This window comes from Miscanthus floridulus, chromosome 1, assembly GCF_019320115.1.
Source record: "Miscanthus floridulus cultivar M001 chromosome 1, ASM1932011v1, whole genome shotgun sequence".
Taxonomy (NCBI): Eukaryota; Viridiplantae; Streptophyta; class Magnoliopsida; order Poales; family Poaceae; genus Miscanthus; species Miscanthus floridulus.
Window position 1 is genome coordinate 118,208,216 of NC_089580.1, and position 16,614 is coordinate 118,224,829.

General features: G+C 44.8%; 1 protein-coding gene and 2 pseudogenes across 2 annotated transcripts; 2 read left to right on the plus strand and 1 right to left on the minus strand.

The window, feature by feature from the left end:
* The first annotated feature begins 330 nt into the window (after window positions 1–330).
* On the plus strand, window positions 331–4,427 carry LOC136491729 (26S proteasome non-ATPase regulatory subunit 13 homolog B-like). Of its 2 annotated transcripts, none has more exons than XM_066487983.1 (7): window positions 331–488; window positions 615–857; window positions 1,692–2,138; window positions 2,230–2,310; window positions 2,924–3,120; window positions 3,201–3,300; window positions 3,848–4,427. In XM_066487983.1, the coding sequence occupies exons 2-7, from the start codon at window positions 711–713 to the stop codon at window positions 4,031–4,033; spliced, it is 1,158 nt and encodes a 385-aa protein (XP_066344080.1). In that variant the 5' UTR covers window positions 331–488; window positions 615–710; the 3' UTR covers window positions 4,034–4,427. The 2 variants fall into 2 exon arrangements, with proteins under 2 accessions (XP_066344080.1, XP_066344085.1); XM_066487988.1 differs by having other exon boundaries at window positions 334–488; window positions 621–857.
* A 2,122-nt stretch (window positions 4,428–6,549) lies between these two features.
* LOC136539333 (putative pentatricopeptide repeat-containing protein At1g16830) lies at window positions 6,550–10,838 on the plus strand (annotated as a pseudogene).
* On the minus strand, window positions 10,706–15,271 carry LOC136539351 (cellulose synthase-like protein D1; annotated as a pseudogene).
* Between the last annotated feature and the right edge of the window lie 1,343 nt (window positions 15,272–16,614).

Here is a 16,614-nt window from a genome sequence, read left to right on the forward strand (position 1 = left end):
GCGGCTGTTATGTGGATTGAGCTGATCGTATGGAGCGAGTACGCGTTGCCTTTCTGATCTGATCGTATGGAGCGGCTTTGGTGTCGCACCTGTGGACGGAATAGTTACGAATGTTTTAGTTGTAGAGATATAAGAGAAGAGAAGAGAAGAGATTTTGTTTTTGCGAAAATTGAATTTTGCTAGACGATTTCAACAAATCAACGCCCTAAATCATACGGCAGGCCGGTCATACATGCAACAGCGTGGCGGAGATGGATATTAGGCCCATGGGTCGAGTTTGATCTTGTAGCTGGATGGGCTGCCGCCGCACGCACGTATCGTATTGGCATTGGGCAGTCCGCAGGAAGGCTCCGACTATCGTCTCCCCGTCGCAGCCGTCGGTCTTCTCTTCGTTTCTCTTCCTTGCACTCGCAGTCGAGTCCAGAGACCTGCGGAGATAGATAGATCTACTAATCGACCGATCCGGATCCTTCCCTTCCGTTCTCACGGCAAGTTTCTCTTCTCCTGCCACACCTCCGCCACCGCTAGGGTTTTTTTTTTTTTTTTTTTTTTTTTGGCATTGCTGTTGCTGGTGGTTGTTACCCTCCTCTCTCTCTGAGTCGTCTCCCTCGCAGCCGCAGTCGCAGTCGCAGTCGCCGTAGCAGATCTTCTCTCAAACCCTACCGACCAACAGCTGCTTGCTCGGGACGGGAACCGGAGTTGGCGTTGCGATGGCGCTGCAGTACGTGGAAGCGCAGCGGCAGGCGCTCCCGGACCTCGCCGACTGGTACGCCTCCCTCGCCGACCTCTACCAGCGGAAGCTATGGCACCAGCTCACCCTCAAGCTCGACCAATTCCTACAGCTCCAGGCCGCACAGGTTCGCTTCCTTTTCATCCTCCTCTCTCTGCCCCGCTGCCTTCCTCATTTTAGGGTTAGTTAAGGCTTGACAGATGGATTACAGATGCCTTCGTTCATAAGGCGGATCTCGCACCCACCCCGCCTCCTAGACCTCCCATGCTTTAGTAAGATTTAAGAGTTGTTACTGGATAATTGTTGCCAGCCTAATCATTTGGAGTTGCCTATGTGGGGAAATTGAATACAAGTCTCCAGTATTTGGTCAATTCTTTGTTGCTCATGGTTCTCAATTCAATTCTGGTATACTGTGAACTTCACCAGCTTGCGTCTTGGATCGATAAAACTTTATGCATGTTGTTCGAGTATCCTTTCTGCAGCTCCAGTTTGCTTTAGTCAAACATAATTGAATTGGATACAAAAAAATATCTAGGAGTTGTTCTGGTTACCCTCATTTGAATGCTACAATTGATATCTATCACACATATTACATGAATTTCCACTGGACTAAACTTAGATGCTGGATGTATGTGCAATTGCTGAAGAACAATGATGTTGAAGGAAAAGCAGAACAGGCTGAGTTGCTTCTTTCAATTGTTCATTGCCTTTTTTAATAAACTACCTAACCTAATTATCGATTTCTCATGTACCTACTTGTTTTATCAAGAGTTTCTTTGTCCTCTAGTGGGCATGCTGATCATTCTGGCTGTTTGTCCGTATTACTTACTCTTGTTGGTGGTTTGACTACCTATGATGATTGAAAGTTCGCCAAATGTATATTGTTCCACGTCATTTCACCTGCTGCAATTTTTGTACCCTTTTGTCTTTTATGAATCTAATGCCACCTTTTCTTCTACAGACCGGAGACACTATCATTCAGCTCTACAACAATTTCATCACCGACTTTGAGACCAAGATTAATCTGCTCAAGCTTGCCCATTTTGCGGTGATAGCTTCTCGCCAGTACCCTGATAAGGATGCTGCAATTACTTTCTTAGAGGTGGTGATCACAAAGCTGCGTGAGACAAGAGAGTCGCGGATTAATGAACCAATTCTCTATGTGAAGATGCAAATTGCAGCTATTAATCTTGAGAAAGGAAACCAAAAAGAGTGCAAGAATTTGTTGGAGGATGGGAAAACCACTCTCAATAGTATGACTGATGTCGATCCCACAGTTCATGCTAGCTTTTACTGGATATCATCTCAATACCACAAGGCCCGCCAAGAATTTGCGGAGTTCTATAAGAACGCTCTTCTCTATCTGGCCTATACAACTGTGGAGTCTCTATCTGAGTCATTCAAGCTAGTATGTTTCATCATCAATAACATTTGAACTGTAAAACAAAACTTCAGTTTAAATGTTCATCAGATTTATTGACTATTTTCTATCTTGTCAGGACTTGGCTTTTGATCTTTCTCTAGCAGCCTTGCTGGGTGATTACATTTACAACTTTGGAGAGTTGTTAGCTCACCCGATTGTAAGTAATTCTTTGGTTGTGCATGACTTCCTCTGTTATCATCCTTAATTTTTTGTGTATTGTATTTTTTTATTGTATGATTGTACCCATTCCACTTGCTAACTTCATTAGCTCTTTTGTGGCTTTATAATAATATATTGGTTGTGCATGACTTCTTCTGTTATCATCCATAATTTTTGTGTATTGTAGTTTCCTTTTGATGGTATCCATTCCACTTGCTAATTTATTTAGTTCTTTTATGGCTTTATAGTTATAATTATATTGTACTCAAATATCAGTGGCATAATTATTAAATTATTAGTGTCAAGTGTGCATAAGTTTATGTTTATCTGCACGGTTATTGGTTGGACAATAAATTCAAGCTTGAAATGTAATACTGATGGACTTACTATAGCCGCTTGTAATGTACCAGTATTTGTCATCAGAGTAATTTAGTTACATTTTCTTTGGTTGACATTGAAGATGGTACAGTAAATCATCTAGACAAAATTAGTTTGGATAGACTATCCTGTTTCAGTGTTAGACAAGCCTTTTAATTAAATCATAACTAGAGTATTTTTTGTGATTTGATACTTCTTTGATCTAAAAGTTAGTTTTATATCTGTACCCTTAGATCAATAGTCTTATTGGAACCAAGGTGGAGTGGGTTTATCATATGTTACAAGCATTCAACACCGGCAACCTTGCTCTCTACCAAGAACTTTGCAGGGTTCACAATGCTGCTCTTACTGCACAACCAGCTTTGGTGCAGAATGAGCGGAAGCTGCTTGAGAAAATCAATATTCTTTGTCTGATGGAGATAATCTTTAGGTAATATTTGTGGAATCCTTCTTTTCTAAGGTCACCTCCATTTTCTTTTCCTTTGACATGTTATTTGTCTTCATTTTCAGCCGGCCATCTGAAGATAGAACTATTCCATTAAGTGATATTGCTGAGCGGACTAAGCTTTCAATCAGTGACGTGGAATATCTTCTTATGAAGAGCCTCTCGGTAACTTGATTGACATTCTTTTTAGCACAAGATATTATTGTCATGACCTCCCTTTTCACTTGTGCTGTTCCTTGTTTGTCATCATATTTTCAATGGAAACTTCATTATTTGAATTATCTCATTTCTTGGGAAATCGACTAGTCTTGTCGCCATCACATTTTACTGCACATTTATGAATGCTTTATTGGGATGTTTGTCTATCTCCGCAGACATGTTTGTTGCCTTGTTTTACTATACTTTAGTGTTTGTGTCCATTGCAACTATGCTTTCCTTCAAGCCATCGACCGTAGTAATATTTCATTGATAGTTCCCGTCTTCTTAGCCTAATGTAAGATAAGAATTTATTAGTTTCACTACTTTGTAAGATAAGCTGTTTTTAGTCTCACTGCTATCAGCTCATTCTTGCACAAGTGGAGCTCTTTTTATTTAGTTGTTGAAGTATCACTGGAGTCTTGGGTTTTGACATGTTTGTGTATCCATTGTTTCATTTGACTGCCTTACGTCTGGCAATCCATTTGTAACATTTCTGCTTTGTTTTCAAATGCAGGTTCATCTTATTGAGGGAATAATTGATGAAGTGGACAGTACAGTTCACGTCTCGTGGGTCCAGCCCAGAGTGCTTGGAATTCCACAGGTTAAGGCTTTGCGCGACCGCCTGGATGCCTGGGTTGGAAAGGTCCATACCACATTGCTTTCAGTTGAGGCGGAAACCCCTGATCTTGTTGCTGCGTAATTTCGCAGCTGTTACACTTCCGCGAGAGGCTTGGTCAGCAAGGTCTCGTTGCAAAATGAGAGATGCTTTGTGTGACGCATGTAGTCATTTTCTGGATAATGAAACCTGCTGCCCTGAGCGTTTGTTGTCCTACTGATCGGGGCCTGCAATTTCTTTTTTTGATGTCCTCTGGACATGGATGGTTAGAACTTCACGCTGTGTCATGAAGACGGGACCAATGGATTGAAAATTTCATACTAGTAGGGTGTTACTGTAGTTTTCCCAGTTGAATTTAATTTGTAACCAAGTTTATACTCTGTTGGACATGGATGCAGGAGAATCTTGCTGGAACTTGAGTTGTGCCTGATGTTTGCATGTTGCATTGCGATAAGTCGGTTGTCATCATTAACCTATTCTTGAGTTGTGCCTGATGTCTGCCATCACGCGTTGTGGGCTCGGATGGCAATGTGACATTTGTATGTTGCATTGCGATAAGCAGTTGGGTTATTAACTTTATCTGCCATCGATAAACCTGTTGGATAGTGCCAACCCATACCTGTATCCGCTAGCTAAAAATCTACCTGCTAAAATACCTGTACACGCACACGGGTAAAAGAATTTACTCATACCTGTACCGTGCGGGTAAAAATACCCGATGGGTAACCTGTAGCATACCTGTTACAAAAACATGAATACATTATTAAAATCATATATCGTCAATTATCTAGTTCACATGACACAGTTTAACACATTTTTATTTTAAATATTATTTATTTATTTATTTTATATTATATTATGATTATTAGTTGATATAAATCTAACCATACCAAGGTCCTGTTCTACGACACTACTTCAACAGTATTTTTTAGCGAACGAATAATATTTTTATCTCATAACAAATCAGCATAAGCCAAATTTCAGCGAAACGATATAAATTTATGTTAAATTATTTGTTAAACATAAAAATTATAAAGTTTGAACCTTAATATGTATGTGTTTTTATAAAATTGATTGGAGGGAGTGTTGGTCTAGCTTCAAACGTGTAGAAGGATATCTAGGGCAATTGATTTGCATTTTAATAAAAATACAGAATAAATGGCCCTACATATCTACTCCTGTCGTCTTAAAAAAACTACACGTCTCATTCTCAAGTCGTTATTTTTTTGTTTTGAGAAAACATGTATGTCTAATAAATAATACTAGATTGTGTGAGTTCAGTTTGTCTCTCCTACTAGAAAACCAGATGTTTACACTCCCTCAACTCATGAAATTGCTCGATTTGTCTTCCTGAGCATTTTTGTGGTTTTGACTTACATGACAGTCAGGTCAACTGCCCTAAGTGGTACCACATCAGTACGAGGTAGGTAAATCAACTTTTGTAGTAGTTCAGGGAGGTCAATTAGACTTTATAAAAATTGTAGAAATATTCTTCAAAAAATATCTCAATACCTTTCTAGAATAAATATGCATTTAAAAATACTAAAAATCTAATTTAATACTAGAAAGTCATCTATGAGGCCAGTTTCATATTTTCTCTAAAATCATGCTCCACCTTTTTGTCCTTGCTTAGAATTATTTAAGTCTAAGAGTGGTCTCCTAAACTTTGAAATGAGGATACGGACCAAGTCAAATCCTTGCAGACCACAGCATGGATCACCTTGCAACCCGCCAAGCAAACAAAAAAAAACATTTTCTTCAAGAGACATACACAAAAGAATTCCAAATAAAATATGAATTCAAATTCTGATTGCGCATTAACTTTGTAGAAGCACTTCCTTCTTCAAGAGACATCACGATGATGACATGTGAAGGCTCATTGGCCATCAGCAGCAACCAACGTACGACTTCTTAGTCTCCCAAACTGACTTCTGCGACATGGTCGACAAACATCCGGATGGACGCGAGCACTTCCTAGGTTGCCGCCGTCGTAGGTTTACGCACGCACCGGGAGGCATGATCGAGCAGGAAGCTAGTTTAGACGGGCTCAATCATGATGAACTTCATGTGTTTCCTAAAATCATACTATAGATTATGGTGCCTAGCTTAGAAAAATATAGAGCATGATTTTAGGAAAAATATGAATCTGGCTTCATATTCTTCCAAGTTAAAACAAATTTTCTAATATTAAATCAGCTTTTTAGTATTTTAAAACCCATATTTATTCTAGATTAACTATTTAGATAATTTTTTGAAAAAACTATTTCATAAATTTTGTATGAGCCTGATTTAGGTTTTTTCTAAGTAAAAACAAATTTAAATCAGATTTTAGTATTTTTAAATGCATATTTATTCCAGAAAAATATTTTTTTGTACAGTCTAATTGACCTCCCGGTCGGACTTATCTATCTCGTTGAGTGACATGGCGTCATGTAGGATGGTTGATATGGTGCCACTTTCAAAATCGTTTAGGAGGCAAATCAAGTCTAAAAATTCAGATAGAACTCATGAGAGAGCTGAGAGCAGAACTTTTCCATTTGTAGGACGTGGACGTGGACATGGGCTCAGGCTGGGCCGCACGTTCATGGGCTACCGCCAGCTGAAGCCTGAGGGCGAGCTCCATTCAGCGAGCCGACACGCCGCCGCCGTGCGGCAGCCAACCGACGGCGTTTGAGCGCCGCGCCGTTGCTTGTGTTCCCTACTTCCCTCCCGCGTGTCGTCTGCGCTTGCGATGCTAGCGACGACGCCTCCTTACCCGCTCACTTGCTTCCATGCTCCACGGCGCGCGCAGGAGGACGGCGCCGCTCCCTGCCGCGCTAGCAGCCGCCTTCTTCGCTTCGAAGCCCCAGCCTCAGCCTCCGCCGGAGCTGCCAACGCCGCAGGTCGTCGAAGCCGCCGTCGCTCGCTGCCCCTCAGACGGCCTCGCGCTCTCCTTCTTCCTGTGGTGTGCCCGCCGCCCCGGCTATTTCCATCCCGCCCTCCTCCTTCGACCGCCTCCTCCCCGCCGCCTCCCGCCTCGCCTCCCGCCTCGGCACTGCCAACGAGCTTATCCGCGAGCTCCAGGCCCTCGGCGTGCCCGTCAAGCCCCAGACTTTCTTGCTCCTGCTCAGGCTCTACTGGCGCGGGGGCCTCTACCCTATCGTGCTCGATCTGTTCGATCAAATGCGCCTCTGGGGATTCCAACCCAATGCCTTCGCCTGGAATGTCGTCCTCGACGTCCTGCTCCGGACAGGCCATCTCGACGCAGCGCGACACACGTTGCAGTACTACCCGGCACCCAATTACCTCACCTACGCCATTGTGCTCACTCATCTCTGCAGGGCTGGGGCCTGGTCAGGCGCCCGGAGTTGTTTTATTGAAATGCTACAGCTGGGGTTTCTCCCAAGTGCAGCTTCTCTCACTACGGTTTTTGCCTGCTGCAGTAAGGCTGGAACTATGTCTGAGCTTCTGCAGCTGCTTTCTTTCGTGCTTGTCTCGGGTTGCAAGCTCACCTCATCCATGTGGACATGTTTGATCGCTCGTCTGTGTCGTGAGGGGCGACTAGAGGAGGCTTGTAATATACTGGCAAAGATGGTGGATTCTGGTTGTTCTCCTTCAGTGGTCACCTACACTCCACTTGTCAGAGGATTCTTGCGAGCTGGTAGGCATGAAAAGGCCAGCGAGCTTTTGGGATCAATGATGTCCGCCAGCTGCAGCCCAGACATTGTTTTGTATAATGTTCTGATGGACAGCATGGCAAAGGAGAGAAGATACAATGAGGCCCTGGATATTTACATGCATATTCATGGCAGTCAGATAAAGCCTGATGCATACACTTTATCGACTTTAGCTCGGGTATTACAGTTTTCACAGAATATGGGCCTTCTTCACAGGTTGATTGTACGCTCCGATATCTCTCTTGATCTTGTGGCCTGCAATTCTGTGTTGAGTGCTCTGTGCAAGTCAGGTTTTCCATCTGAAGCCATCCAGTTCTACATTGATAGAATTGAGACGTGCACCAGCCCGGACAGCTACACTCATGTCGGGTTACTGGATAGTTTGTGCCAGTTAGGAAGGGTAAACCATGCAATCGATGTCTACCACAATATCATTGCGAGTGCTCCTGAATCGAATGCCTATGTTCATGCGGCAATCCTCTGTGGCCTTGTTAGACAGGGCCAGAGCCTTGCGGCCTTGAGGATTTTAAGAGAGGCCGTACGGAAAAATTATGCTGTTGATTCTGTGTGCTACACTGTGGTTTTACATGGTCTTTTCTGTGTGCATCTGGTGGAAGAGGCTTTCAGGTTGTTTGACCAGATGAAAAAATCAGGATTAGCACCCAACACTTGTACATACAATGTGATGCTTCGTGGACTATGTAGGACCAGGGATCTGCATGCTGTCAAGCAGTTGTTAACAGAAATGGAATGTGCTGGTGTTAAAATGGACAGCATATCATTCAACACAGTATCTGTGCTCCTAATTAAGTCACAGCGCATCGACTCAGCTGTTGCATTGATCAGAGACATGCTAAATCTAGGCATGAAGCCTAGTACCAAAACTTGTTCGTTGCTTTCTCAGTCCACTGTTTATAAATCTGTTTTGGTGGATAATACCACTTCCACTGTTGAAAGCGATGGGTCAGACTCGTCTAGTGATCTCCTTGTATGCTCAGCTTCATAGGCCATATTATGTCAACTGAACAAACATATTATCTCTCCAACTACAGTTGGTCATGCACAGCTGCATAAACTTAAAATATGCAGTTCTAAGGAATGATGAATCCTCAATGACTTTCTGCATTCAGTAGGTGCTATACTGCCCTAAAAAAAGGTGCTGCACCTCTTTTTTTTGTGTTATCCAACAGTAGCTATCATAATTCTTAAATAGTTTACCTCAGAGATTTGAGTTTCTTAAGTGTTCTGCTGTTTTGACACCTGTCTCCTTTTTTTTCTTAAACTTATAGTATCAAGTATTTAATTTAATGTTTATATACAGAATCTGCTTAACTTCAAGCAGCATATGCAGAACAAAACCTTAGGCATGGTGGTGTGGCACATGGTAAATATCCAACAATGACAATACTTTACAGTTTACACCACACAAGAAATAGCTCTAGCCACGTATCTATAGAATCATAAGGTGGATTCATGCTATTGTCATAAATGTAGCTGTTCTTGGAAACTAAAAACAGGAACGAAAACATATACACTAAGTAGTTGATTATGCTATCCATTCTTATTCTGCTATGCTCCCTCCATCCTGAAATACAAGGTATTGAAGGTTCAAAATTTGTCCCAAATTATAAAGTTTCTGGATTGCTCAACCTCATCCATGCATGCCTGCCTTTTAAACCACATCCATGCATGCCTTTTAAGCACCATCTTGCGCAAAATGACTTCTGTGATTGGTATGACATGCATGCATGCATTTTTAAACTATTTGTTACTAGAAAATTAAGCAAGCTGACAACCAAATTATCTAATTATTGATTTGCAAGTTAGTCTTTTGCCAGACTTCTTATTTGGTCCTAAAATTCCTTAGATACCTTGTATTTCAGGACAGAGGGAGTACTTGCCAAGCCCATGAAGTAAACATACAACTAAATCCTGATTTTGCTTTGTATTAATTTCTTGATTGTTGTGACTGTTTCTCAATTTAATTTTGATCATCCAAGGTACACCGTCCATTACTATTGTTTCAGTGCTTCAAGTGAAAATGACTCAGTAAACCTACTTTGCACTATTATTATATAGAAGGAATCCATTAATTAATTACTTGGGAAGTGAAGTCAAATACCACAGCTTAATTTAGGCAGCCGGCCTTGTCTAGGTGGTGTATATTAAACTGCAGTTCTTGAGTTGGTTGATTCTACCAACGAGGTTTTAGAAGTCAGCTTAGTTCAGGTTAATTCTTGCTGAAATACTTGACTCTGTAATAACGAATTGAACCTGTGTTCTCTTATCTTTGCCAGAGTATTTTGTCTCTGGTTTATTGGTTCATGATTCAAATAGTAATTTGGATGTAGCTGTTGCTGATTCTTTGGTTTCACACTGATTCAGGTTGGTGGACATACTGCAGTGAAAAAGATTCATCTGGACAATATTACCTTGTGCAGGAAATAAAGTGGCCTGGTACTATAAATATTGGATCTTTCAGTGGACTTGCAGTCTAGATTAAGGGGTTCATACACTTGAAATGATTTTACAACATGGCCTTTCACTTGATCTGAGAGAATGTGCAGGTATGCTTTAGATATCTCACGGCTTTCACTGAAGAACTGTAACGTTGAAATAGTTTGCTATTAATGTTTTCTTGAGAAAGTGGCAAAAACTTTGCCTCGGTAGAGAACAACGATCAGAACTGTATGTGACTGCTACTAGTTTTTTTTTTTCCTCAAATGACTGCTACTAGTTAATTGCGTTAGTTATGCACTCTAAATCGTGCTAGTTTAAAAACACAGATAATGATCTCAGACTGGGAAAACTTTTTAAAAGTAGCATTATTAACATGCTAACAACATATTACACCTTTTTTAAGGCACATGATTCAAATGAGTGCGAGCTCTAAAGAAAAAAAAAAGAATCAAGACAGTGGTTCCACCTTTTAATGTGCTTGCTACAATAGATATATCCTATGCCCTTCACTTTGTAATGAAACTGAGCTGCACAGTAACCTGTTGTCTAAACCACAGGGCATTCTTTTGGTATGCTGCAAAACCTGAATTTCTTGTTGCTTCCTGTAATTTTTCTGACCCATCTAGTAACACCTATAGGTTTGAACATACTGGATCAAGGGAAAGAAAATGACCCACCGAATTGCGAGTTGGCAGCTTGTGATGGAGGCTTGATTGCAATCCAGAGCAATGAGATGGTGATGGAGACGAGTCCAGACCATACATACACAATAGTGGGTGTCCTTCCTCTCCTTCCCATGAGCCCCTTTGCAAATGGATACAAATGAGCTAGCACCCAAAAGCTGAAAAACACTCCCCCAAGCAGCTTGCTCCATTGTGGGATTGTGCTGTAAATCGTCCGGCTGAAGCCAACAGCAATGGCAACAAGGTTGATCATGATGATGGTGAGCGGTGGTATCATTAATGATGTCCATTTCACTATGTACAGTTCTGCAAATTCATCCTCTACATCATCACCCACTTGTTTTGAAGTGAGTGTAAATGAGATCTCAATCCCTGCAATCACTTTTAGAAGACCCTGCAGCACAGCAGCCAGGTGGGCACTAGTTCCACCAATGAGCCAGAATTGTTCATTTCGCCACCACTCCTCAAGAGCAATGCCAGACCACTTGATCTCCAACATGGCCAAGAGGCAAAGAGTGATGGTGATGATAAGTAGGTATGTCAGGAAGGTAACGTTGAGCGTTTGCACAATGAACTGTCCTGAGAAGAGGGAGAGTGCTGGAAGGAAACAGTAGACAATGAGGAAGATGGATGTGAAGGGATAGATACCAACATTAAGGTATGCAATCCTTTGGAGCACCTGTTCACGTATAGAAAATTTGTCATTCTTTCAGATGAAAAATTCTGCATTACATTAATCAGGGATAACAATACTTGAGAGGCAAATAGTGCAAACCTTCATCTTGGAGCTGGCGAACAATGCATTGTTGCGGGAGAAGAAGATTTCAACCGAACCAGTGGCCCATCGAAGCACCTGGTGAAGCCGATCGGTAAGGTTGATAGGAGCAGTGCCACGGAAGGCATCACGCTGTGTGACACAGTATACTGACTTCCATCCACGATTGTGCATGCGATACCCTGTCACAACATCCTCAGTGACAGACCCATAGATCCACCCCACCCGTATGCCCCATTCTGTCTTCTCCTCGTACCAACATGAGATCACACTGATTGCTTCTGCTACAATGGATGCATCTAGCATTTCACGAGGGATTGTTAGAGCACCAGGTGGACGCCCATTCTTCACAGATGGATGGTCAGCCAAGGGTCTACCCTGGAACTCTGCTACTGGAATGGAGTCAATCAGAAAGCTTGAGTTTCCAAACTTCTTTGGGAATGTTGCAAGGTTCATGCTGTCTCCATCAAAATCACCCATGCGAAGAGCCATGGTCTCCTCGGGGTTAGCATTGGAAGCTGATGCCTTACGGCGGCGTGGGAGACAGCAACTACATAATCCTGGGCTGTGATCCTTGGAACGAGGTGGGTCAAAGCCATAAAGGGCAATTCGACGGAAGAGGCATCCAGTACCAACGTACACTGGTCCTTGAAGACCATCAAGTGCACGCATATTGACATCAAAGAAAACTGTATTGTGATTGGCATAACGATCAGAAGGGTCAATACCTTCAAATCGCTGTGGGAACTGCACATAGCAGAGGCGGTCACCGCCACGGTCCATCATGAAACACATGCCCTCCCTTAAGGCCTTTGAGTTGTAGATATAGTGATCACAGTCCAGATTAAGGATGAATGGACCATTGGACATGATTGCTGATGCACGGACTAATGCATTCATAGCACCTGCTTTCTTATTGTGATCATATCCTGGGCGCTTCTCTCTTGACACATACACCAGCATTGGAAGCCGTGTATCCACTCCTGCAAAGTCAAGAGGTGTCGTTTCATTGATGTTCCCGTACATCAGCATGTCACTTGGTGGTTTCAGCATAACCTGAGGCACAGAAGAATGCATATGTTAGTACATTTCGAGACCAGATACATGGTTGAGATAGATGGTGGTGAATGGTGATACATGATTGAGATAGAAGTGGCACCTGTATGATTCCTGCGTGATCGCCTCGAGCATGATCCTGTGAAGGTTGGAGCCAGGTACCGGGCCAGTGAGTGCCATCAGCCATCCATGTTGCCTTGGGAATCTTCACTGGCTCAAACGGTTCATCACCACCACCCTTCATTGTTTCCCTCTGAAGATTCATTGCCTGGATCTCTTCACGGGCATGGTATGCATCAGAGCGGCGGCGGATGGCATCTGGCAAGCCATTAACACGGACCTTGAACTCATCATATTCACGCTTAATGCGCCTTCTGTCCTTGACAAAGTCTGGCTTCACCTTGTTCTTGAAGGGATCTCTCTTGAGGTTGAAGTAGCTGTCAGGGTTCCTGGGTTCAATGTCATGCTTCCTGCAGAATGGCACCCAAAGATTGGCAAAGCTCGCTGCTTCAGCCATTGCTTCGAAGGTGAGCAGTGCCCCTCCATCATCTGACAGATAACATGCAAGTTTCTCAACAGGGTAGTCAGCCGCGAGAACTGGAGAGAATTGTGTTTGCAGTGACCAGGACTGGTTCCTTCTCTGGATCAGCAGTTGACACAAAGATGTCAATTCCAGGGAGATCGGATTTGCCTGTTGGATTGTTAGGTGTGGGCATCTCAAACTTCTCCTTGAGCACAGAGAGGTCTGTTGCACGGTTGATGGGGCACAGCTTTGGAAGCTGGTCCAGTACCCATGAGAAAGCAAACCAGAGCTCGCAGACAATTGACATTCCCCAGAGCCAGATAGCGTCCTCATTTTGGTGCTTGATACGCCACATGAGGAAGAAGGCCAGTGCGACCAATCGGATCAGGACGAGGAGCCTGGATGGGAGGAACAAAATGTTAACAGCAAGACGAAGGAGACGGCACATGAAAGTGGCAATGTAGCAGAGCACAAACTACTATTTTTTCTCGAAGTTATTTTAGTATGACCATAAGTGCATAGTATTAAAGTAGAAATGACTACTAGTTTATTTTCGGCGTGACGTGGGTGCAAAGGTTTCATGCAAAATGGCTCAGCTGTTCCCTTCTTCTTTTTTTTTTTTTTTGAGCATGGTGGATTTGCATGCTACAGCACTTGCAATGTTCTATTTCTTAGTTAAAAGGGCGTACCCAGCGTAGAGAGCTCTCGCTCTGTGCGGGGTCTGGGAAGGCGTGGCAGTGGAAAGCCTTACCCTCCTGTGTAATGCGAGGAGACCGCGACTCGAACCCGAGACCTTCCGGCCACAGGCGATAAGACTCTACCGCTTGCACCAGACTCGCCCTTCATTCTATTTCTTAGTTAAGATAAGAATTTATTGGTAACCATGTATTTATGTATGGTACGCTGCATTGTTTCGGGTAAACAAAACAGTTGGCTTTTGCGAGTAAGGTAAGAATGCACGACTGATTGATGAAGTTGAAGACAGAACCTGTAAGGACTGATGACGGCAGCTGGAATCCTGAGCTTGCGGGTCAGCGGGCGCCACGGTTTGGTCAAGAGCTCCTTGGGGTGCCCAGGTCTAGCTGGGGCGCCGCCGTCGGTGTCGTCGTCTGCGCCATCCTGGGGCCAGATGGCGTTGCCATAGCCATAGGTGCCCTTGGTCTCGAAGAGCCAGCGGTTATGATCGAACTCGCCGGACTGGTTGACGTTGGTCTGCTTGACCAGCGACAGGCGCCTCTCCATCTTGTGGCCGCTGGTGCCCGCAGGCCCGCGGGGCAGCGAGAGCGCCCGCGTGGCCTCGGCCGTGCCGCCGGCGGCAAGGTCCTCCCACTCGGTGTTCTTGTAAGGCTCCTTGCAGCCTGGGCAGGCGCCGCCGCCGGCCTTGACGGCGTCGGTGAAGCAGTCGACGCAGATCCTGAAGTCGCACTCGCAGGGGAGGACGTCGTCGCCGCGGGCGTCGCGCATGGACCTGGCGTCGCACCCGTCGACCATGCACGCGCTGGGTCCCTTGCGGCGCCCGGCGGCGGCTGCGTCGTCGGGCTTGTTGTCCATGACGTGCGCGCGGGTCACGCTGTTGAAGCCGCCGGTGAAGAGCGAGCCGGAGACGTAGCGCTCCTCGGCCCTGGCAGCGCCGCCGCCGTCGTCGTCCATGGGCTGGTTGTCGGGCGTCATGGGGATGTGGACGTGGTAGTCCTGGAAATCGACGCTGCTGATCTCCGAGTCGAGGTCGTCGCGCGAGTAGCTGATGAAGCGCCCAGAGTCGGTCCGGCGGCCGAAGACGACCGTGGGCGCCGACGTGGGCGCGGTGGGCGGCTTGCCGGCGCCCTGCGGCGGCATGCGGCTGGAGCCGCTTTTCTTGAGGATCCCCTTGGACGCCATGGCGGCGTCGGTACTCGTTTAAATTGCCCTGGTCGGTCCTGCTGGTCTTGTTTTCAAAGTTCAAAATGGTTGTGCTCTGGCTGCTGTTATGCCGATCTGCAGAGTCCGGTTTTGCCGATGGAAACTTTTGGCGTGAGCAATAGCCGTAGCAAGGCGAAATAGGCATGCGATAAATCAAATGATGGAATTTACAAGGAAACGGGAAGTGGCGAAGAATACGGATATGATGCCAAGTTGGTATGCATGTAGCTGTGAGATAGAAAGCATGAATGCAGCAGCAGATCAGGTCGAAATGGCAACTAGGATAGTCGATATTAGTGGCTCGTATTTCTGAGTCTGTTTGCATAAATAAATAAACTAAGAAAAATGAAAAGAGTGAGATGAAATGGTGAGTGATATGATCGATCGATCACCTTTTGTTCATCATCTGACTGACTTGGGCGAGGGAAGACCGCTTTCTTCGCCGCTCCAGACGAAGTGTAATCGGGAGTGTTTGGTAGCAAGTCGAGAGAGGCAAGTCCAAGAGAGAAGCAAAATGGACCTGGGATGGCGCCCATGGAAACGCCAGCTGCCCTGGCATGGTTATTTGAATGCTTGGAGCTGGAATCGAAAGGGTTGATTGGTCGGTCTGGCACGGGGAGGGCCGCCGGCCGGGAAGAAGAGGAAGCGGGGTGGGGGCGCACGAACGCGCGCCAAAGCAACGACCCACGTCGGTGCTCTGCTGCCTGCCATGTGGGGTCCCACCTAACCGATTCAGCTCCAGTCTGAATGTGTTGTTTAGCTCGGGTTCGGACTTCAAATTCCTCCATTCGTGGGATTCATAGGATTGGGAATTTGGGATGGCAGCAACTACTACTTCTTTAATCTTTATTATGCACACTACTACTACTATATTCTTCTAGGAGTATTTCAGCGGTTTTTTGTTTAACCATTTTCAAACTCCGTCAGTTGGACCGCATGTTGTATCAAACTCCATCGGTGCTCTCAAGGCATGTTTCATCCGACACCTGGACTTGTTTGAAGGCTTCTGGATTTTTTTTCTTTAAAAAAAATGATGTTTTTTAGCCCCTGGTTTTATACCTGACTGAATAGTTGTGTGGTGCCATGCATGATGAAACCAATGGTCCAAAGACGCTAATAAGGCCGGCTCGCTCGGCTAGCTGTTTCCCATGGCAAGCTAGAGAAGCAGCAGCAGCAGCTAAAACGCGGAGACACCAGTACTCAGCAGTGAGGTCAGATCGACCAAGGCAGCAGCTACATCGTGCTTGCAACTCCTCTCAAGTCTCGCCTCGCCTCACAAGTCACCACCAGCCATGGCGCCCATGGTCCCTGAGCGTCTCCTGCATGCCAGCCAGCACAGGACACCACGATGCAACACGATCACGTCTTGTACGTATATACATCTTCATACAAATTGTTACTTTTCCAATTCATCCTTTTTTGCTTTCGTTGAACGCGTCAGTTGTAAGGGCCGGGACGGCGTGATGGGCATCCAATCCAACACGTACGCGCGAACTTTCAACCAACCTTCCATCCCTTGTGGTTGCAGAGGTCAACACAACACCCAATGGAATTTTTCAGTCTCCCACACAACACACACAAAAAAAAGCATCATCATGTATCCATCATGCATG